General features: G+C 36.5%; 1 protein-coding gene across 1 annotated transcript in view; it reads right to left on the bottom strand.

Moving 5' to 3' along the window:
- AK5 (adenylate kinase 5) overlaps positions 1-22,990 on the bottom strand; it is an 82,682-nt gene that overhangs the window by 41,552 nt on the left and 18,140 nt on the right. Inside the window, exons 6-7 of the mRNA XM_066555938.1 lie at positions 21,024-21,215; positions 1,473-1,563 (exon numbers count right to left, since the gene is read on the bottom strand). Coding sequence (XP_066412035.1) covers positions 1,473-1,563; positions 21,024-21,215 — 283 coding nt within the window. The remainder of the gene's footprint in view (positions 1-1,472; positions 1,564-21,023; positions 21,216-22,990) is intronic.

Raw genomic sequence — 22,990 nt, 5'->3', positions numbered from 1 at the left:
AAGTTGATTACGACTGGATTTTACCGGTATAACATGAATTAGATTGATGTGGAGGCATGAAAATATTAGAAATACTATGTTTATGTTTGCTACAAGGAACTACAGTATACTGCAATATAACTAATAAGATTAGAAGACAAGAAGTGAGATCAAGACGTGCTGGAATTGCAACATCTGGAAATTAAACACCTGATCTCATAAAAACCTTCATAGAACCCTCAAATCTCCTTATTATCAGTGCTCAAAGTAGGCACTAATTAGGTGAATGTGGCATGGCATCTGCTCATGGCTACCCAATTATTTTGGTGAGGGATTTATTAAATAGATCAGACTTTCGAGGAACTGACTGGAACTCATCCAGAATCACAAACAGTTTGTGCAAATTGCTTAGTTCTTGTCAAGCTGTTTGTCAGAGCTTGCACCTTTATGACACTTCTTTCCTCTTCCTCCTGTCAGGAATTTAAATCATTTAGGGAATCCAGAGGCAATTATCAACACAATGTTGTACAATGGGAATGCCATTTTAGGTTTGTGATCAACCTGTTGCCTTTATGAATAAGGCTAAGCACAAAATAAATAAGTGTGCCATCTAACAGAGAAAGAAAGTCATCTTTATTCTTGTGCCTCTTATCTGAAGGGTGACCACTAGAATCCTGTGGGCTTTTTAGCTGATGCACTTCTTATAATTCTCATCATTGTCCCCAACCCCAGCTCCCCTTGCATTCACTGCCCTCGCCCTCCCCACCTCGGTACTTCATCTTTATCTCATCTAGAACATTATCCAAAATTTCTTTTTGTGTGCTGGTTCAGAAGGCATTTATGACATCATCTACATATGTAACCCGAGGAGTTGATTTGAAAAACAGCCAGGGATGCCATTGTAAAAGGAAGAAGTTGTGAAGTTACCAAGGAACACTCCTCTGCTGCCCTCAAGCAAAACATTTCTGACAGACGTTACATATTTTCAGTGCTTTGATTTTTAGCTTCAATTCTTTTGCAGTCCTTTGTCTCTCAAAGGCTTTACTTTGAAGATATTCAAGCCTCAGTAAGCATAAATAATAAATAAACAAATAAATGAAATCCCCAAACACTTGACTTATATTCACACACCAATTATTAAGGAGGAAGTATGATCATTAATCTCACAGGACTGATTTTCTGGTGAACACCAAGGTATCACTGGAACTGAAACAGCTAACAACTGAAATTGAAAACTTACATGATTTTTGTATTAATAGTATAGCTTAGTGGACTTGCCACAGTATTTCAAGGCTAACTGATAGATAAACAAGTTGTTGGATAAGCTATATGAAGTTTCCAAATATAAAGAGATTTTTCTGCAATTGTGCAAATGTTTGAGGTCGGTCAAGACTGCTACAGTACCCACATCAAACTTGAAGAATATGAAAGAGGCATCCCAACGTCAAATGCAGTACAATAAATATGGTTCTTTAAATCTTACATTAACTCACCTGCTGCAGTCTCTTTGTTTGCAAATAGTTTATTGTCAACTGCAGAACTTATGTCAGAGAACACTTCTTCTTCATCTCTGTCTGCGTCAAACTAAAAAAAAGAAAAAAAGTTGGCAATCAGGGACTGCTTACTACTTGGCTGAACATCAACATCTACTGTGACTTCTCACCCCAAGCCTTCCTGATAGGAGCCTTTCTATCTTAATGTGTGCAGTCCATTGCTTTAGGTATGAATTATTTAAATGTTGACTTTAATTTTGTAAAGTTTTTTCTAGGCTCTGTCTGACAGGTTTCTTTTTATGGCCAGGTGGCGGTGGCAGTGGGGAAGTTCTGCTACAGTGACATGCTTGACAGTGGGTTTGTGATTTTCCTTATTGTATTTATGAATTTTTATTTATTTAGATCATCACATATTCAGATAGATTAGCCTACTATAAATATCAATATATGGAGTTTTCTGACAGGTTCTAGAAATGGAGTTTGAGGGTCTGACCTGAAGACCACTCAGAAGTTCATCCTGCAGCAGTCACCATCTGTCTGGGCAGACATTTGTCTAATCTTGAGAAATTCTTCTGCCATTTAGTATTTGCCACAACTCAAAGCACTTAAAAAAAAATCTAAAGCAGAAATTTGTTTGTGTTTACCTATTAGAGGGATTACACTTTAATTTGTGTCAAAACCAAGGCTTGTGGAAGAATAGCTCTTAAATAAAGCTGTTACTATAACAGCTGTTAATAAAATAAAAGTTTTGGGCAATTCACTATCAATACACAAGGAGCAGCTTTGGAATGTCCTTGCTGATAGGAAAAGAGTGCTCCTAACGTATGCTAGGGAAGACATATATCATCTTTGTGGGTATGTGTATGCATAAAACCCAGTAAATTGCAATCAGGTTGTGTCTGATCATTATTGTGTAGGTCCCACCACACTTGAAGAGACAACAGACTTGCTTTCTTATTAATAGCATTCCTCTGAATAATCCAGTTCACCCTGAAAAAACAAATGATCAATCTCAGAATTTTCTAAAGGTTCCAATAATTTGAAACACCAACTTTCCTATTCAAAGAACACCAGCTGTGCTTCAGCATTCTGAAAAGTCTGGGCTTTGTAATGAAAACTTATATTGTCACCCAAAGAAAACCAATTATTTGAAGCTTGCACATAGATTCAGTATTCCCCTCACAAAATGAGAATTGTAATACCCTGAGCCACAGGAAGGCAAGGTAGCTTCCATGGAAAAATTATTTTTGAAAGAAACTAAGTAACCTTGTGAGTTCTGTACTTCACTGAAATGCTAAATATTTTAAAATTAAATCCTTTGGTAATTAGTGGAGGCTTGAATAAAAGAGAAACGGTACTCAAACAACCCTAGTCACACAGAACAAACAGCAGTAAAACTTGTATTTTTAGCAGAACCTGTCTATATCCAAATGTTGCTTTCCTTACTGAAAACAAATCCCTACTTGTTCAATACATAGCTCTTTGCAACTAAGTCATCTAGGGGTATCTTAAGGGATGTCTCAGTTTAATTATAGTCAAGGCTTATGTTTTATAGAGGTGTAACTTTATTAAACATTAACTGTATTGTTGTCTGCATTGTTATATTCTTTACCAGTGATGCAGGAAGAAGCAAAGTGTTTCTTCCCTGTGGGGCTAAAGGGGTTTGAGGTCTGACCTTACTTTATGGCATGTCCCTCCATGAGGCACTAATGGTGTTTTTGTTTTATGCTGTTTCTGCTTTGTTGGGGCAGGAAAAGATTAGGGAGGACCTCAGTGGATAAGAGCATCCCATTTGGAAACCAATCAAAACTTCTGAAAGGTTTCACAAACCTTCCTAAAGAATACTGGGGAGTTGTACTTGGTTTTATTTTTTTAAGTAAACGATGACTGGCTTAATGATGAGTTATCTGGAAAATGTATCTCGTTTTCACATGAGCATTGTTGAATTGCAGAGCCTGTCACTGGCATGGTGTTATATAAAAATGATGAAAAATATTTTCTAGATTTTCTCTATTGTAAATAATAGCCTTAGGAAATGCAGGTGGTTGTTGCTGCTGGCAGAGAGAAAATTATTATTGTTTCTAAATAAGCACCCAACAAATCCTAGCCAACAGAAGGAGCTCCACAGAAAAATTGTCTGAGTTATTGAATATTGCAAATCTCACCAGTCCATGATGATAAATGGAGGTTTGGTAGTACCATGTATTAAGATAGAGAAAAAAGTGCAGAATTTTTTCCTCACATCTGTCAGGGGACAAACATCAAGGAAGGTGCAGTTAACTAGAATTTTGGGTGAGGGTGTCATTCAGCCTGGCACTAGCCCTTCAGGGCTGTTTCACCTCCAATGAAACAGCTGGTTTTTGCACGTGGTTTATCTAAAACATTCCCAAAATAGGGGGAGATGCCACTAGTCTTTCAAACTGGAGTACAGGAAAGCTAGTAAGACTTGCAGGAAATTCTTGTTTGTGCAGCTTGAAATAAAGTTAGAAATGGAGAAAGCATAAAAAAACCACAAGTAAACTTGTAGTTAAATAACAGTTAAATAACATCTACAACAGTAGATGAAAATTTCCTCTATTTTAGGACAGGATAAATGTCAATGAAAAGAAAATAAGCCACGTGCAAATTAAACATAACATAACATTGTGGTTTTTGGCACAGGGGTGAAAGCTCCTGGATGCTTGATGCAGTGCCAGTATCCACAGCTGATAAACTAGAGGGGCTTCCAGAGAGGCTATAACAATGATCTTTATCCTGTACCTTTCCATGGGAAGGAAAAATTTTAGAAGTTTTTAGATCCAGAAGACAAAATTGTAAGATGGAAGAATGAAGAGCAAATTAGACAAATTCAGAATGGAAGCAAACAGCAAAATTTATTCTTTCATCACTGTCTTTACTGCTTAATTTATCACAATTTGCAATGGATTCCCCATTATTTGAAAATTTTAAATTATTCCTAAAAAGAAAAATATTAATAAAATTAAACTAGGATCTAATTCAGGGAAGTAGCAGTATTGCTCTACATAGCCAGAACTGTCACTTCGGACTTCATAATCCATTAACCAGGTTCATGGAGGTGAAACACAATTGTTGTTTAGGAAGTGGAAAAATTTCCCATCTATTATCACCTGCAGTGAGGAACAATTTCTTCTTAAATTAAAAAAAAGGTTTATCCGCAGAAGAAAGAACATGGCTTCATGTACCATGGTTTTCCCACGCTTTTAAGAGGTATCTAGTGTAAAAGCCAGATTGCACCACTGTCCCTTAAGTGCTGGTATTTTTGGTTGAAAAGTTGGCAATCCTAGTAAAATAAGGAGCATCATAAGATTGAGGAAGTTATAATGATTTTCAGCAGCTACAAATGTGATGGGAACACACTGTTATTATTCGTCCTGATTTAGGCAGGGACTTGCTCCTGAAGGATTGAAAACAAATAAGAACTGGTTCTATTTTACCCTTGGTAATACTAAAAGGTGAAGTGAGAGACACTGTTGAGGGATAGGTGCTGCTTTACCATTTTTGGACACCCACACAGAAATTCCTGCATTATTGCTGTTCCATCCCTAGTTTGCTTCTCTTAATAATTACAATTAACTTGTGCAGTTACTTCTAGAGGGAGTGGAAAAATCGAAAGAAAAACACCAGCAACATGGGAAAACAGCAAAGAAACATGTGAGGAAAAATATATAAAGTAGCATAATAACCACTGGGATGGGGGATGAGAAAAATTAGTTGAAGACTTGTATAGGAAAACCAATAAGCAGAGGAACTGAAATGAGGCTGGAATGTGCAGACTGGGAGTTCAGGGAACTATTACAATACTATAAATAGTATAACATAATATGTTATATAATAAATACTATAATATAATACTATTATAAAGTATTTTTAGTGATCCACTTAAAACCAAAAAAACTTTCAAAACACCACAAAATGGCAGAATGAGGACATAGGGGAGAGATATTTCTCTCTAATCCATCCTTTATTTCTAATATTTTCATTCTTATCCATCAAATACTCCAAAATCTCAGATTAATTTTTATATTGTATTTTACCACATACACAAAAAAACCTACAACCGAAATTACACTAGAGCTCACCAATGATTTTAAAAATATTATGCAATTAGCATAGGTCACAAATTGGTATCAGACAGAAATTTAGAACAAAACTGAACTGGAGATATTGACACCATTATTACAATCCTAAGGAATACTCTGGGTTATCTAAAATAAGCACCTTTTTTTTTAGCCAGGAGTTCCAAAGAGTATTCATAAATAATTGCAGAGTCCTCATAGGTGTATCATTAGTTTCTCAAGGATCTTGTATTGAAGGATCTGCTGCTGTTAGTGCTACTTGTAAACAAGCATGGAGGTAAATGTTCTGCAGCCCTGAGTGGAGCTGACAGTTCTGCAGCAACTGCTGGTAGCTTTTCTGTATCCCAAACTCAGGTACTCAAAATAGGTGCAATTCAAAGCCACTAATTTTGTATTTTTCTACTCACAGACTCCTTTATATTAATTTGGCTGTCGATAAACAATGAAATTACTACAAAACACAGGCTTGGGGTTTTTTTTTATTCTGTTCTCTTATTTCATGCCTAAACTCAACAACTTAGTTTCACGGCACACAAGCGTGGCGGTGTTGTGGCAGTTTCCCTCCCCTCACAGTAAAACTGCAAAGCCAGCTTCCAAACTTGGAATATTGAAGAGAGCAACAGCAAGGAAATGGTAACTCTCACCTCAAGAAACAACAGCAGCAGAAGTAATAGCCTGTCTTTGTACATTTATGTGGAGTAATAGCTTTTGATAGGTAGACAGAGGGAGAACTACTGTCTTTATGCTGTGATCATTTGAGCAACACCTGACTTACAGCAGTTTGCAGCTGATAATAATGAGTGCCTCGGGCAGTGTGGTGGCAAGAGATGATGGGAAAGACACGGTGCGATTACAGGCCCTTCTAGAGCAGAAAGCAGACAAACTGAAGGACAGTTGGATGTGATTGGGGGTGAGGGGAGAAATCAATAATTTGGTGGCAGGGTAACAGAAAATGAATGGACTTGGGAGGATGAAGCAATTGCTTGTTTAATAGGGAAGCTGATGGTGCCACAGAGTGGGTTTGGAACATATACATTTTTCATAACACTAAGATGCAAAGCCTTTCTGCCTGTGCACATATTCAAGAGCACTGGTTGGTTAATTTTTTTTCCCCAATAAGGATATTCATCTGGAAGGCTGGTGACCATTATGTGGAAAGCAAATGTATTGTTCTTTTATTAACACAATCATTTTTGCATCATGTTCTCCATTCATTAGAGGGACTCTGAGCTTCCAGTAGGCATTATCCTCCACCATATTTGTATCTCTAACCTGTTAACCTGAAGTCAGTTTAACATAGTCAGGAACAAACAATTCAAATGTTTCAGCTATTTCTCTATACTACCATGACCCCTACTGTAAGTATTATAATTATCTTGGAAATCATCAGGTATCAGAACCAAATTAGGCAGCATATGCATTATTTCACATAGCATTTAAAAGGACATGATTTGCATGTGTTTGCTCTGGGTTATCTGACTTTTCAGATAAGTTACTTCTAGTAGGAACTTTTCAAGCTATAAATACAGCCAGCATCTCTGCATATAAACTCTGTGTGCATATTCACTTTGGAAATCATTGAAAACTTTCACCCTGATATGTATTACATCTGTTCAGCAGCTTCGATAGTAAAGTCAACTATGTTAATTATTTTTGAAGATTAATTGAAATCAAAGAAATGCTTTAGTATATGAACATATAGAGATCTTTTCTACCTTGGAAGTACAAACACTTTTCCTTATTTTAAAAAATATACATTCCATTGTTGGAGTTATTTTCACTATGCATTTACTTTTTAAAGGAAATTGCTTTTAAAGAGGCAAATGATATTACAAAGAAACAGAACAGTGGTGTTGAGCATGCAGACAGATCACTTCTGAAGAGCTTGAATGGAAAACTTAATTATGGTCTGAGTTAGGAGATGCTCCATGAATTAATTTTTACTCTGCTCCTGTAGAACCCAGGAAAACATTCAGCCTGAGGGAGAAATCATCTTACTCTCTACCTCCACTGGGTCTAGAATAAATTGTTTGATTTTTTTACTTAATGCACCTAACCCCAAAGGAAGGGGAAAGGCATTACTGATTACAGAAAGTCAGGTATGACTCGAAGCTGTCCAAATCCTCACACAGCCTGAACAGCCCTCTGTTCCTTAGCTTGCCTTTGTTATTTACCAGAGCTGAGTGATGCTGCAACAATGAAGCAGTAATGTAAAATTTAGTATTTTGAAATGTAGACAAAGGGCAGAGAGGTACAAACAACAGGCATGAAGCTCAGTCAATAAAAGCTGTAATTGTCACTTTGCTTTATGAAGCTCAGGGACATTACAGAAAGATCTAGAATTACCCAGCTCTTCCCCAGATGCCTTTGTTTTTTCTTTTCACAATAATAATGTTTGTCTTCCAGTAGTTTTTCTTCCACCTTTATCTATGAAAGCTCCCATGAGGCTTGGATGTGCTCTTGTTCTTTGGGAATAAACCAGTTAAGGATCAGATTCTACAGAACAATTCCCTTATTTCTTCCAGTACCCCGTGAGATGAATACTGGAATATTCACATTCCCAGAGCACCCAGTTCAGTGAAACAGCTCTGATCACCAATATGTTCATATAAATGCTTTCCTCAATACCTTTTTTTTTGCTAATTTTGACTGCAATGGCACTTCTCAGGCAGAATGAGCCCTATAACTAAATGACATTAACAAGTATGTTTGTGTGCAGAAAGACTTTTCCTGATTAAAGTTTTTAAAAAATACACATTTCCCCCTGCCTATAGAGCTCCTGTGTCACTTGTTTAAAACAAAACCAAATAGTTTTCTAGCATCAGCTCCCACAGTATGTACAAATCACAGACAGGCACACTGAATAAATATACAGTGACACTGGCTTCCCCAAAAGATCCAATGTGCAACAACTGTAATTCAAATAAGAAAACAAAAAAAAAATTAGGAAAAATCAGAAATAAAAGACATTTCTTCCTATAAATACTATTTTCTTCTATTGACAGTTTGCAATTAATTTCAAAGAAAAGCACTGATGCTGCTGCCAAATATAGCCAAATATTTCCCTTTCAAGATCAATAGCATTTCTCCTGTTGGCTTTTTTGGAAGAGATTTTGAAAGCAAAATAGTAAAATATTGTTGTCTGGTCTTTTATTATTAGATGACTTGATAACAATTATTACAAAAAATATAATTTTTGCCTATGTATCATCACAATTTGCTAAGGAAGAATGCTACCATCTAAAACCTAACAAAAAAATGCCCTGAGTTAATTTCAACTGCAAATTTAGCAGTTATTCAAGCACGGAGGACTAATGACTCAGCTGCAAGAACAAGTATAGGGTAAACCATAGGCTTAAGCATTGGATGATGTGGCTGTTTCATATGCAAAATCTGCATTTAAGTCAAGAAATAATGTGGCATTTTTAGTCATCTAGGACCTTAGCAAGACAAATAATTTCATCTGCAATAGTTGTAGCTTTTTAAAATGGAATTTCACACTGTAAGAACTGGAATGTTTGAAAATTTTTGACTTTTCTATTTTCCTTGGAAGACAAAAATAAATTTTAATTCTCAGTTACAAAGTTCCTGTGTATTAACTAAATTCTGACCCAGAATAAGCAGCATTTCCACTGGGGGTCTCTATATGAATAAACTTCATAAATGGTAAAGGAATCCTTGATAATAAGCCCTCCCTTGGTCATCTCAAGCTAAAAAGTACTAAATTTTCATGAAATAAAAGATTTATCTCTAGAAGTAGGACTCCTATCAAAGAGGATAATATTCAGCAGATGTCAGTCTGAGTTCAGGATGGCTCATAAAGCCAACTTCCAATTGTGCTGCTGCAGGAAGGATTTGAGTTTGTTTCCTGCAGCAAGAAGTGAGCCACTGCTATTTTAATTTCTGTACCAGAAAGTTCTGTTTTGACATCTAAATTATTGGAGCATGTTGTTTCAGAGCAAAAAGGAGACTACTTGATTTATAAATGAAAGCTGGCAAGCTGAGGAGACACTGACAGAAACGATTGCTTTAGTCATCACGGAATATGACATTCTTGCATCCAGCATGTATTTTTTGGAAACAAATGTAGGACAAAATCCCACATGATTATGTAGGCTGAAAGCATTTTTTAAATATCATAAAACACGTGGATGAAGTGGAACTGATTGACATAATTTGTTTAACTTTTTTAAAGCTTTTGACAATATTTCTTCCCAGAGGTTATTGAATGAAATATAATTTTAGGGAAGCCCTAACTAATAAAATTAATTTATTTTAAAAAGCACGATAAATGTCCAAGAAACATCTTGGCACAGAGAATGGCCAATGTATTGGTCAGAAAATTGGAAAGTAAAAATCACCCTCACTATGAAAATTTAATTTGAGAAGGGATAGGGATATGGAAAAGAAATGCATGTAATGTGACAATCATGTGTGTTGCAGGAGAAAGATGAAAACAAAGACTCAAGAAAGATTAAAATGAAGACTCTGCAAGCTTTCTTTTATTAGAATTTCACAACTTTCCTTCTGGCTGTTTGTTTGAACTAAGTGCTTTACAGAATGCCTGAAACTCCAATACTTGGGGTCTAATACCATAGTTAGTATTAATACATTGTTAAAGTATAAATAATTTATTGCAAAAGCAAGCTAAGCAACCTATATTGAGTATTCATATAACATTATCTATAAAAACTGCTATAACTGACTTTTCCTTCAATATTTGCAGAAAATTAGTGCTTTTGGTATTCTAAACCCGAATCCACCCGTTTACATTTACTGAACAGTAATTATTTTATAATTGGGGGTTTTATCTGTATTAAAATAGTCTTGGCTACTGCTCTCCATCAGGGCAGCTCCTTCACCACTGCTCTGGTTTCCTGTTGGGTGAGACACGGTGCTGCTCCTCACACTGAGGCTGTTTGTTTGTTTTCAATGTGACCTGGTAAAAGAACTATCTGTGAAGCTGCCACCTTTCCATTTGTTGCCTTGTGCTAGTATGGGTGGTTCTGGCTGTTTCAACCCTTGATTGCTTTGCCAGAATAAGTTCAATCTTGCAGCTACATAGTGGCATTAATTTCTACTGGGACTCCAGCAAAACATGGGCAACAAATTACAAAATTAAGTGCATTCAAAGTGTTTGTCTTTGTAATATAAACCAGCTAAAAGTACACAGAAGGCCTGCCTCTGTCAGCCTTCCCCAGTGTTGTAGTAATGACTGGGACTCAAACAGTGACTAGAAATAGTAGCTATTTAGAAAATTTAGCAACCATATGTTGTTTTTAATTTACCTTAAGATAACGAATGTGTGATTTATGTTTGCCTTTATTATTAAAATTTTACTACTGATAAAAATATTACTAAAACCATTCGTGTGATCCAGAGTGAAGGGCATCGGCTCTGGACCATGGCACTTACAGACCTTGGAAAACAGGAACTTAGTCTTTTGTGTTAGTTATCCTAGATAAAAATAACATATTCAGCAAATGTAAGAAGTTCTAAAAGCAATTTGTAGGGATAGAACAAGTTTATTATTAAGATTTTTGATGTTTAGTTTTGATTATTTGGACATCTTTAGGCCTTCATTTATGAAGGCTTAAAGATATCTTCCACTGCACTTTTTTTTGTTTAGAATTCTAATTTAAAAGAACACATTAAAGAAATTGAAGGCTTGTTTACTTTTGCAGTGAAACTACTTAAAGTGGAAAAAACGACAGTGTGAATACATCCCATTTTTTTTTGCATATGAAAGGGATTGGGGGATTTTATATACCTATTCTCCCACGTAGTTTAAGCTGTAGGGAGATAGAAAACTAAATATTTTGAATGTTCCTTTCTCTTTCTATAATGTTTTTGCTTTAATTTTGAATAAAATTACTTGGATAATTTGACAGTAAAAATATGTTTTAACAAAAAAATATTTGAATGGGTTCTCACCGAAAATCTTTTAATCAGTAATCATTAATACAATTCGAATTATCTCCTTTTGCATTTCCTAAATCTTATTAGCTCTTGTAACTCTTAGAGAGTATTATATCAAAGGTAAATTATTTTTTTCACTCTAAGGGTCATCATCCTCTCCAATAGGCATGATAAATGTTAAGGAGGAAGTATCAATACTCATTCCATCTAAAAGTGGACTTGTGATAATTTATAGAACCAACAACAAGATTTACAGAGTTTTCAAGACAGTTCAGATATGCTAGTTTTTAAAATTAGTTTTCTGAAACTGTAATTGAAACAATGACTATGTTTTATACAGCCATTATTGCTACTAAGGAAACAAAATTTCCTATAGTTTGCACGATAGTGTTCTAGTTCCCAGAAGCTTTTGGAAGTCAGTGTCCAAACTTCCAGAGAACTGTCATCTCTTATTTGATTCTATTAGTTTTGAGAGTAGTCTCTGCTAAAATAAGAAGAAAAATAATTTGGAGGCAGATCTTAATTATTTGTAAAGCTTACTCTCTATTGAAATTATGCCACGGGACATGGGGAACTGACTAAATACAAATGCTTCATAAAACAAAGGATTTTGCAGACCCTTCTACACTGCTCAGAATAGCCCCCATTTCTTTAAGAGCCCTTCAGTGGATCTGAGGAGGTTGCTGGCCTCCTCCTCCCTGCAGTGTGGGAATCAGGATTCTGCAGAGAGCCCATTAGCTGCTGGCTCTGCAAGTACTTGCTGTTGCATACCAGCTAATTTAGCTCAACACTCTTCTGCCTCGTGTAATGAGACCCTTGGTACTTCCCTGCATGTAATTTCCAGTAGGTTCCCTGCACACCCTCCTCTCAGGGCAGCACAGCTCCTGTACACACAGAAATAGTCACTGGAGAAGGCTGAGACACTCTCTACGTGCTTGTTCTCATCCATACTCCAGTGAAGGAGCTCTCACAAGCTTCTATTCCTGCTTAAGAATTTTTTATCTGTCCTTTTTCATCCTCAAGCCAAATCATGTACTCAAAAAAGGTTAGCTTTAGGCCTTGTTTCATATGGCAAATATCAGTTATCTTCTAGTCAATCTTTTTCCAAGGCATTTTTTTAAACCAATTGGCAAAGGTCCCCATGCTTGTGTAATTCATGGGGGAAAAGGGAATCTTGCAGTTTTGTTTAAAATTTTCTCAATGTAAAATGATCAACTTTAACCCTGAAGAATAATCAATATTTACAAGGTATGTTATCAGATTGGGGTTATAACAAACGGTTGTGCAGCCTTAACAAAAAGCTATGAAATAAATCCTTTCAAAAGTTCCCACCAACATAAGTGGTTGTTAAGCTCAGGGTTTCAGCAGAGGCATCTTTCCAAGAAACACTGACATGATTTCTGTTGCCAAGTGCTGACCTAACCTATGAGAGAATACCCAATTTTTTTTAACTTATTCTCTATTACACTTACCCTACTAAATTTACTGATTTTTCTGAGGAGTGATCTCCTGGCTGTAGATCAAGGATGGAATGAATAGTCCTTAAAACCAAGCTCATTTCAGAATTCACATGGCTCCTGACCCTCTTTTAAAGATCAAGAGATACGAGGGAACATAAAATGCATAAATGAAGAAAACCCTCTGTTCACAGTACTGGAACTGAGCTCATTTGTGTCTTGCACCCCATGAACAGGGTCAGAGATGAAAGCTGAGTACCCACAAAACCTGTAATGGCCATTACAGCAAACTGAGGCAACATAGAGCCTGACAGAGAGCACAGAGAATGTTCTTGCAAAAGAAACAGAAATTACCTGCCTTGGGGTGATGTGAATCTGTATTATGTAGAATCTATATGGTGAAATTCTTGCAGTAAGGTGCAGACACAAAGAGGATTGCTGGATATTTTTTTCCAATGTCTGAGGGACCAATACATTTAATAAGGAGCCTGACTAAGAGCTGTATTGCCCACATTCTAGGTTGCCTTTTAGTAAGGACTCTGCATTTACAGAGAAGTCTGTTCTTTTCAGCAAAGCAGACCCAAAAAAGCCCAGAAGGCAGGACATAGCAGGAAACTAGGAAAGTATATTTTCAAATTGCCTAATTGGCATCTTGCAGTGGTAAGAGAGGGAGATGACCTTGGCATTGGAAAAACTATAGTTTTACCAAAATACAATGGATGCTATAATACAAGAAAAGACGAGACCTGGCATGATATACAGAACAAAGAATTTTGAAGTACTGGTATTGAAAACATGAATGTGGAGCTTCAATTTGACATTCTGATTAAAGACAGGAGGAAAAATTCAGTGGAGTACATAATGAAGAAATGTTAAGATTTGCCTAAAAACAATGTAGTTTTAGCAATTTTTTTTAGCAAAACTGATCAAGGGGTAGCATATTTATGAACAATCCTAGATAAAAATAACTGATTGTAGCAAGTTACAGTGAAAAGATGTTACGTTTTGTGCATTAATTCTTCATTTCTTTTACTGTGACTGGTTTGACTGACTGTTGGCACAAAAAGAGATGAACAGTTGAGAACGGGGACAACAGTTTTTCCTTCACAGAAAATGACAATAATTATGACTTCAGTGTTATAGTTATGTCTTGTGAGGCTTCTTTTCCTGATGTACTATTTAAGTAGATTACTGAATTGCAGAATGCAATATGGTGACAACAAAGTAAACACATAGTTGTATGCACTGGCCATTAATGAAACAAACTGCAGTACTATGTAAGATGGAAAGATACATTCCAGTGTTAACCCTGGAAGTAAGAAAGATGATAACTGAGCTGAAGGATACAGAAGCAAATATAGTTATAGCAAAGACAAACCACACAGGATTCACAAGAGAGTCTCTGCCAAGGATTTTAGGTTATGTCTACATGGTAAAAAGTGATGCTGTGCAAAGATGCTTGTGCTAACACTAAATGATGTACCACAGTTAATAGAAACACAAAATAGCCATGTTAGTTGTTTTCTGATGAGTAACTATCAGTGAATGTAAGGAGCAAGGATATATTACTTCAGTGAAATGCAAGTTGATACAATAGTGGTGTTTTCCTAATTAGGAAGCACTTCATACAGTTCTTCAAAGCACTGCTCGATAGATATTCTTTAACTGCATTAGAAAAAATAAAAAGTCCTCCAAACAGCTATCAGAAATGCTCAAAAGGAAATTTTGCAATGGGGAAAATGCCCTAGGGGAAGGCTGTAGTTCTCACTTCAGTGCTGTCTAGTGCAGTGTGTACCCTGAGTCACACAATGGATGAGTAACTTTGCAGCCTTCTCAGTTCTCCACTAACACTGTAGCTGCAGCTAACCCTGATAAGGCTAAATAAGACTCCAGATTACAGGAGTAAGCCCATAATGTTAAGAGCATCAGACTTTCTGCTGACACTTAAATGGCTTCCATCATTACAATACCTGAGCATTCACAAATCTGAATGCATGTATCTTTATGACGCACTAAAAAATAAGAACATTTTAGGTCTCCCCTCTCTTTCAGGGTACATCTACAGGAAAGAAGGAACAGGAGCAAATGCTCAAATAATCCCAGAATGATACTAGATTGGATCACTAGAGGCCAGTTCACTCAGTCTCATTTTGCCCTTTGAATCAAAGCTGAGAATACTATGGCAGAAAAAACGTTCAGCTGCCACTTGCATAAGGAAACAGAAACAGCTAACAACAGCTAATGACAGCAACTTAGATGCTATAAGCAATGATAGATTCAGAAAATAAGGATGTTAAACACTGGGACTGTAGAGCACAAGCTATCAGATGTAGTTACATTTTTATAGGACTGTGAGTATGAGAGCTGAAAGACTGTCTTGATTCTATTGAAGCAGCAACTTTCATGAGCGAATATGCAAATTTTCTCCACCAAATGGCAACAGAATGGTTTTGCCATAAAATCATGAAGTCACCGATGATGAATTTTTCACCGGTGGAAAGATCCACTGGTGGCAATTAGAGCTGGAAATCACTAATGGAACTTTGGGTAAGAAATTGTTTTTTTATTGTTTACAGCAAAGCAGGGCTGAAATGCAGCTTTGGTTTTTCAGTTGGATGTTCACAAAATCAGCTGTGGTTCAGGATAGGAAAATTTGCTTATGCATGATAAATATTCCTGATTCAATACAAAAGGTCTTCTCAGAGAAGAGATATTTTTTCCAATCTAGTTTCTTAATATATGTCATCTAAATAAGAAAAATTAATCTTCTTTAAGCATCACTTTAACTACAAGAACGAAATTAGAAGCTGCTATTCACCCAAAGGACACAGCTTAATTACCTTAAGATGAACTGTTTAAAATAACTTGCAGAATATTTAGGACATGTTATTTTAAACATCTCCTACAGTTCATTCCTCTGCATGATAACTTGGCTTAATTACTTATCTCAGTTTTAGTTTCAGATCTGTAAAAAAACAGTCTGTTAATTTTAAACATGTATCAGCTTTCACAGTGCCAGAAATGGATAAAATCTGGGATAGTATGGCTGTCAAAGCCAACATTCCCTCTCTCTTTCTGGAGTTCCTAAATCAGCTTGGCCCATGCACTCATCACTGCCTAATTCTATAGCCAGACTGGTAAAAGTTTGTTTCTTTTTCTTTCCAAAGTCATCTGCTTCATTCAAGTCACTGGGTGTACAGAAGGCAGGGCAGGTTTCAAAAAGCTGGTTGCTGTTTAAATTATCATACTTCCAAAGTTATTTTCTTCCAAAGAACATAGTATTGCACTGATACTATTCACCTCAGCAAAGAATTTCTACCCCCAAGGTTTCTCTGCATGCTTCTATGTACACAGATGGCAAGTTTCCATCCTTGGTCATTCTCTGGCAGACATTGGTATGTCTGATATACTTGTTGACATAAAGCATAAAATGGGAGACTGAAAATATTTTGAAACTTGCAAGTGTTTATGGTGCACATGCTTCTATATATGCACAAATTACTCATCTATCATTCCCATATAAAATGTGCATATATTTACAAACAGTTTGTTTACACTCATTTCTAGATAAAATTCATTTATGGACCTTCTTTGTATGTTCTTCAACAGTAACACATAAATAGGGTTGAGATGCAGTGTAAAACCTAGAAGTGATTAGAACATGGGAAACTTGATCTCTTGTTCAGCAGTTTTACAGGAAACAGCTCCAGGTTCTTGCTCTTAGCACAATTTTTCTGCAGAAGGGCTGTCAAATATAGGAGAGACACAGAAAACCTTAATTTTCAGTGACTTTCTGTGACTGCAAAGCTCTGGTTACTTGTTTTAGGCTTCAACTTACCTTTCACTGCTTTGAATCACCAAAAAATGAATATGTGATCATTCTTATTTTCCATCCCACCTCTAATTTTCCCTCTACATAAATTTAAAAATTATTATATAACCATATACATTCATGGAGCTAGATAAAGATTTACCATACAGTACAACAGAGGGAGACTCCTGAATCTCAAACAAAACCTCTGGTCTCAAGGTTCCCACAAACAGCTGCCTACATTTCTTGTTTGATTTGAAAAGGTTCTAAAACATTGAAGGTTTGCTCCAGATGCTCCAGACTGTCTGGGCTCCTCTTTGCACGTCCACTTGGTCATGCCCAAGAAGCCAGAAGTACTCTGAAGATCCTATGTAGTAGTCAGGTTAAAAACACATTGAAAATGTTCCTTAAAGACTGTGCTTATGGCTGCTGTATTTTTAAAACTAGTGAGAGGCTTCTGAAAATATTTTGTTGGCATTGGGCCAATTAATAGGAAATCTCAGTTCAGTATCCTCTAGAAAACAAAGCAGGTTCAAATCCCCATCTGTGACCTGTGAGGAGAATGGCCATGCTCACATACCAATGAGGCTACATTTGAGGGAAACCACTCCTGCCAAGTCTGTATCACTTTGCAGCCGAGGACGCAAGATCCAGGCATCAGATGGCACATAAATGAGATTCTGAGCCTGCAGCAGGGAGGTGAGAGCACACGGGGGAGGTGGTGGCTAACAGTCCCTATTCCTAGCAGCACTTCAGGGAGGGAGGAGTGGGATTTTTAAAATTCTCTTTTTAACAATTGTTTAATGCAAAAACTGAACAGATGCACGCAAATATTGGCACCGAGAAAACAAAGGCATCTACTTGTCCTGTGCTCTGCCAAACCAGATGCATGTTCCTCCACTGAGGAGAAGATTCTCTGAGCTGGATTCTGGTCTGAGAGACATGCCTGGCAGAGGCTGCCATTAGGACCTGGAAAGCGGGGTAAGAGTTCCCATGAAGCCTTTCAGAAGAGTTTGCTATCAGTGAGATTTGAATAGACCTTGGGAGCTGCTTAAAGCACTGCAGGATCCACATTTCTCTAGGGATAGGCTTAAAATTAAATGAAGAATGAGTAAGTGCAAGTCTTTTGGAATCAGCATTCAGAAGCAAACAAATCAAAAGCCCAAACCAGCATCTCAAGTTGGGTAGCTGTATGATAACAGAGAAACTTTAGAAATAAACTATATCTTCAGCAGCATTTTGATAAGTCACAGCCTTTAGATAAAGTTCATGTCAGTGTGTAAGTTCTATAGTAAAACTCTTTTTTTAACCAAAACAAGAGAAACAATTTATATAACACAGTTCCATGGGGAAATGGGGAATTTTTCTGTGACAGTTGACAGCCATTAGGCTTGTTTGATGCTTATGAGGGCAGACAGCTACTTCCCTCACCCGCAACTGTTCAACTTCTAAATTTGTGCTCAGAATTCATTTCCAGCTTCAGCTACTTTTTCTGGGTTCTCTTTACTTCTCTGACTAATCTGAATGTCATTTCAATGTTTTCATAAGCATGGTAAATTCCCTAAAAGGACAAGTGGAACAATGAAGATATCAGAGAAATCCACATTTCCTGGATGCCATGGGATGCTGTCTTGTTCTGGCTGTTTAAATAAGGGCCAAAGTCTTCTTTAATGTTTTGTATTTTTGTCTCACTACAGCCAGTCTTTTATTTTTTCCCCTTAAATGCACACAGACTTACTAATGTATCAAGGTTGACATTGCAGCTCTAAGATTATGTAGATTCACTGTCAATAAGGCAGACTGGACCAAATCCTGCCTCCAGTCAGAGAAACTTCTACTGCTACAACAATGAGCTCTGTAAACTGTTTTCTGTCTAGACCAAGAGATATGTTCTACAAAGAACAGCTAAGCACTCTGAGAGCAGATTTAATAACTGTGGGCCAAAAAATTTTTGCAACCCAGTGATCTCCTCTCCAAGAACAATACCATTATCTATAATGGATTACAGTCCACATAAATTGGAGATTTGGAAATCTGTGTCCAGAACTGAAGCTGAATGCTGAACATTAGAGTACTTGAGGTCACCTATGTACCTACATGCTCTCCCTCGTACAACTTAATCAAACTGATATCTCTGCACCACCAACAGGTAATTTGTGTGCAGTTATTTTCTAGGCAAACAATACATTATGTTTTAACATTTGTCAAAAGTTCCTGAAACAGTAAACGGCAGCATATGCATCTATTTACATACTCCCAGTCCAATATTGTGTTGTTATAGTCTTGGTAACTTCTGAATTTAAATTTGAGTTAAGTCAGGTTCTGATTTGTTAGATTACTGACAGATTGTTCAAATGAATTTTAAACACAGACTGTGTGTTCATGAAAATATCATATATTTACTTCTGTTAATTATAATGAACTTTACATATCATTATTCCAAAGAGGGAGTTTTTCAGAAAGGACAGAGTTGTATTTCCCTATTTCTTAGAAGTATTGTAGGTGGGAGCTTCACCTTTTTCCTTAAAAGCAGAAATCAGGATCAGACTGTGAGAGCAGGTACACCAGGCACAGACTGAGAATATAAGGCATACAGAGCACCAAGCAACTACAACCTGGGTACTGTAGCAAATTATTACAGATCATGTGAAAAAAAAAATGAAGGGGAACCCTTACACTGAAGGAATCTAACCAGTAAGAGCTGAAATGAAGAATGTGGCTCTCAATTCTATTAACTAAAGTATGTTAAAAGCAGTATGAAAAACTGTTGGAGCATGAAAATGAATCTTCTTTGGGAATTTAGATTTTTATTTCTTGCTCATAAAGTGTCTTAACAGTAGATTGTAATTATATATATATAATGCCTGCTTATTAATAATATTTAGTGATATTTCAGTGAATTTTTCTTTTCTTTTTTGGTCTGTTATTGATGAAGAACAACATATTTATTAAGTAGATGTATAAAATATGAGCTGTGATTCTAAAATTATAACACTCCGTAAGACAAATGGTCCTGCTTCTCTCCCCTGAGTAGAATCGTGATGCTGGCTAGAAGTGTCTGAGACTTACAGCTTTAAATAGCAGTGATAAGGTGCAGGTAGGGATTTAAGAAAAATGTAAATCTTTTTATTTCCTTCTACTCAGTGTTGACCTTGTCTGACCTTGCCTCAAGGATTCACACCTCTGGGAATCAGGCTACTGTAATTCTATTTTATGCTGTTCTAGTTCTTACACTGCTCTTATCTGCATAGTATTTCAGTGTCTTCCCAGGTTCAGCATTATTAGCAGCAGGATGAATGCTATTTTCTTTCTTTCTTCCTCCTTCTCTAGGGAAATAGCATGAATAAGTGCAATATTTTCTGTATATGCTGTTTCCTTTGTGCTGTAGTAATTTAATCTTTATATTCCATACTGTCACTTCCATACCCATCATAAACATCTGCTTTCTTCAAAAAGAAAAGAGGATATCTATAATTTAAATTATCATCAGGACTCTCAAGAAACAGAGTAAAAAAGTAGATGAAACCTCCATAAGAACAAAATCTTCTGTTTTACAGGTCCCATCACAGAAATGCAATTCCATCCAGATGCCCCACACGCTTTATGCACAAAGGCACATATTTTCTGAAGAGCTAGAAACACATTCCATAAGAGCACTTGTAAAGGCTATAGGAGCATCACTATAAAATACACACTTCCTCAACAATAAAAAAAAACTTGCAAGAATCTTAGTTCTCTCATCCTTGAAAACCAAGTTAATCAAAATGCTTAACCTAGAGCACATACTCTCTGGAGAAGCTAATTTAATAATTTTCTGGAATTTTCATCTTGACATTCAGAAAGATGCTGAAGTATAATTAAGGCTACTAATATTAATTGATGACTTTGCAATTAAGGATGCTTCAACCTGTCATGAGTCTGACCAGCACAGAGAATTAGTCACATTTGCTGTGAGGAGCACATACCAATGTGAACTACTTAAGGTATCAAAGGAAAAGAAACAGGCCATCTGCTCTCCCACACCACATGTGGTACCAAGTTCTGTGTGTTATTACAACCAGACACAGTCTGTAACTTAGAACATGCCAATAATTCAACTGTTGTCAACTGCTCAATGAATTAGTTGTCTTCATTAATCACTTAAGTAGGCATGCTATTAACTTAAAACTGAATTAGACTTGTCTAGCCTGTCTTAAAGCAAAAGCTACAAGAAACCAAGTACAGCCACAACAATTAAGGTTTTGGAGACATACACTAAAGGACTTACTGTGATAATCAGCCCTTTTTCCTGGAAATATTTAACCAGTGGGATTGCATTCTGCTTGAAATTCATTAGTCTTCTTTGAGTGGCTTTCAGGTTATCATCAGGCCTCCCTTGCTGCTCCGCACGCTTCAGTAACCTTTCTTTCAGCCTTTGACTGGAACATGCCAGAAACACCACCAAATCTGGGGTACAGATCTGTGGAAAGAGTAATTCAAGAAGTCTGATTAAGTTGATTATTCAGCACTACACGACTCAGCAATTCCATTATTGTCTGAGGCTCAGATATGTCACATTAGCGTAAGTTAGAACTTGATGTAGTCATTAATTTTCTGTTGTTTTTTTTACGGAAAGTTTATAGGTTTAAGGAGGGGCTTGTTGATCTTATGTGGAGGTTAGTCAACTTGTTTCACCTGACATGTAAGGAAAAAGTTTAATGAAAAAATTTTACTTCACAGCAAAAACCTTCTCTAGGCTATGTTCATCATTTGCATTACCAGAAGTCGCCCCTACCTAAATTTTTCTTGAAAGAGAAAAATATAGATGTCTCATACTCTGCAGGAAAATGGATGCATGGTTTCCATCTGGAAATTCTTTAAGTAAGGTGGTATTTAAAATCCAGCAGCCACTGTGAAGCTAACTGATGGTAAGGACCAGGTGAAAACAGACCTGTTCCAAGAGCCACAGTTTCTTATAACAGTTTATCTATTTCTCTAAATCTCTCTAAAGCTTCAGTGCACTTTTCAAGAGGTTGGGTGAGACAGTCAGAAGGATTTTAATTTCCCCTATCCTTTTCAGTCTGTGTGGTGAGCACTGGTATGTGTCACATCCATCCCTGCACTGTGGTTCAGGAAGTAAAGCCTTGTAGCAATGAAATAAAGAAAAATTTTTGAACTCTAGCTCTTTCCTGATTAAATCTTATTTATAAGACACTATCAAACAGTTAAAGAAGAGATATCTCTGGTACTTGATGTGGGGAAAGCAGTGACAGACCCACTTTCTTAGGGATACAGCTAAATGTTCACAGGCAATCTTTGGAGGTCACTGCTACTTAGTACCTATGGTGAAAAAACAGAAACCTCTACTGATCCTCAGAAATCTCCACACATCTGTTAAATACTTCCAAGGATGGTGACTCAATCATTTCCCTGTTCCAATGCTTGACAATCATTTGCATAAAGCAATTTTTCCTAATATTCAAGCTAAGCCTCCCCTGGTGCAACCTGAGACTGTTTCCTCTCACCCGAAAGTTACTCAGACATCTGAATTTGCAGGATTTTTACAATGTGGTTATATATGTATATAAACTTAATTCATAACATCTGATTTTTTTCTTTCCTCCTTCTGGTTGCTGCAAAGACATCTACCTCTCCCTAAAGTTTTCACTAGCTTAGTGCTGTCTTTTAAAACATATTAGAATTCTCTATAAGCAGCATTTAAGATGAAAACAAACAGTTCAAGTTTTTATCTGATTACAGATTAGAAAGGATTTATTTTTTCTCACATACAAGCACAAAGTCATTTCTGCTGTTTTCACTTACTCGAACAAAAAAGTTCATACTTTAATTTTAACTAAAAAACCAGTGGCTTCCTATTCTACAAATGACATAATCTAGTTACAATGCAAACAATTTTGGATGCTCAAGACTGCTAAACAGACATTTTTCTCATTATGTTTTCTATCAGCAGAATAATTTTGTCTTTGTTCAGCTTGATGCAATGCAAATTTGAAAGTCAAATTTGAGCTGTACACCAGTATCATGAAAACATCTACATGTATTCTAACTACTATGGTGTAAATAGTTGTTATATTGTTATTGAGGGCCAGAAAAAAACAATTAATATTCTGAATAGTCTCTCTGTCTAGGTCTCTCTACCCAAGGATGTTAAATTGCATCAATACAACCATATTTCTAGCCTGAACAGTCAAAAGTTCCTATGTGGACAATCTGGAAAATTAGTAACTAAGTTTA

The sequence above is a fragment of the Molothrus aeneus genome, chromosome 9 (genome assembly GCF_037042795.1).
Source record: "Molothrus aeneus isolate 106 chromosome 9, BPBGC_Maene_1.0, whole genome shotgun sequence".
NCBI lineage: Eukaryota > Metazoa > Chordata > Aves > Passeriformes > Icteridae > Molothrus > Molothrus aeneus.
The sequence above is the reverse complement of the archived record's forward strand: the minus strand, read 5'-3'. Positions and strand labels throughout refer to the sequence as shown.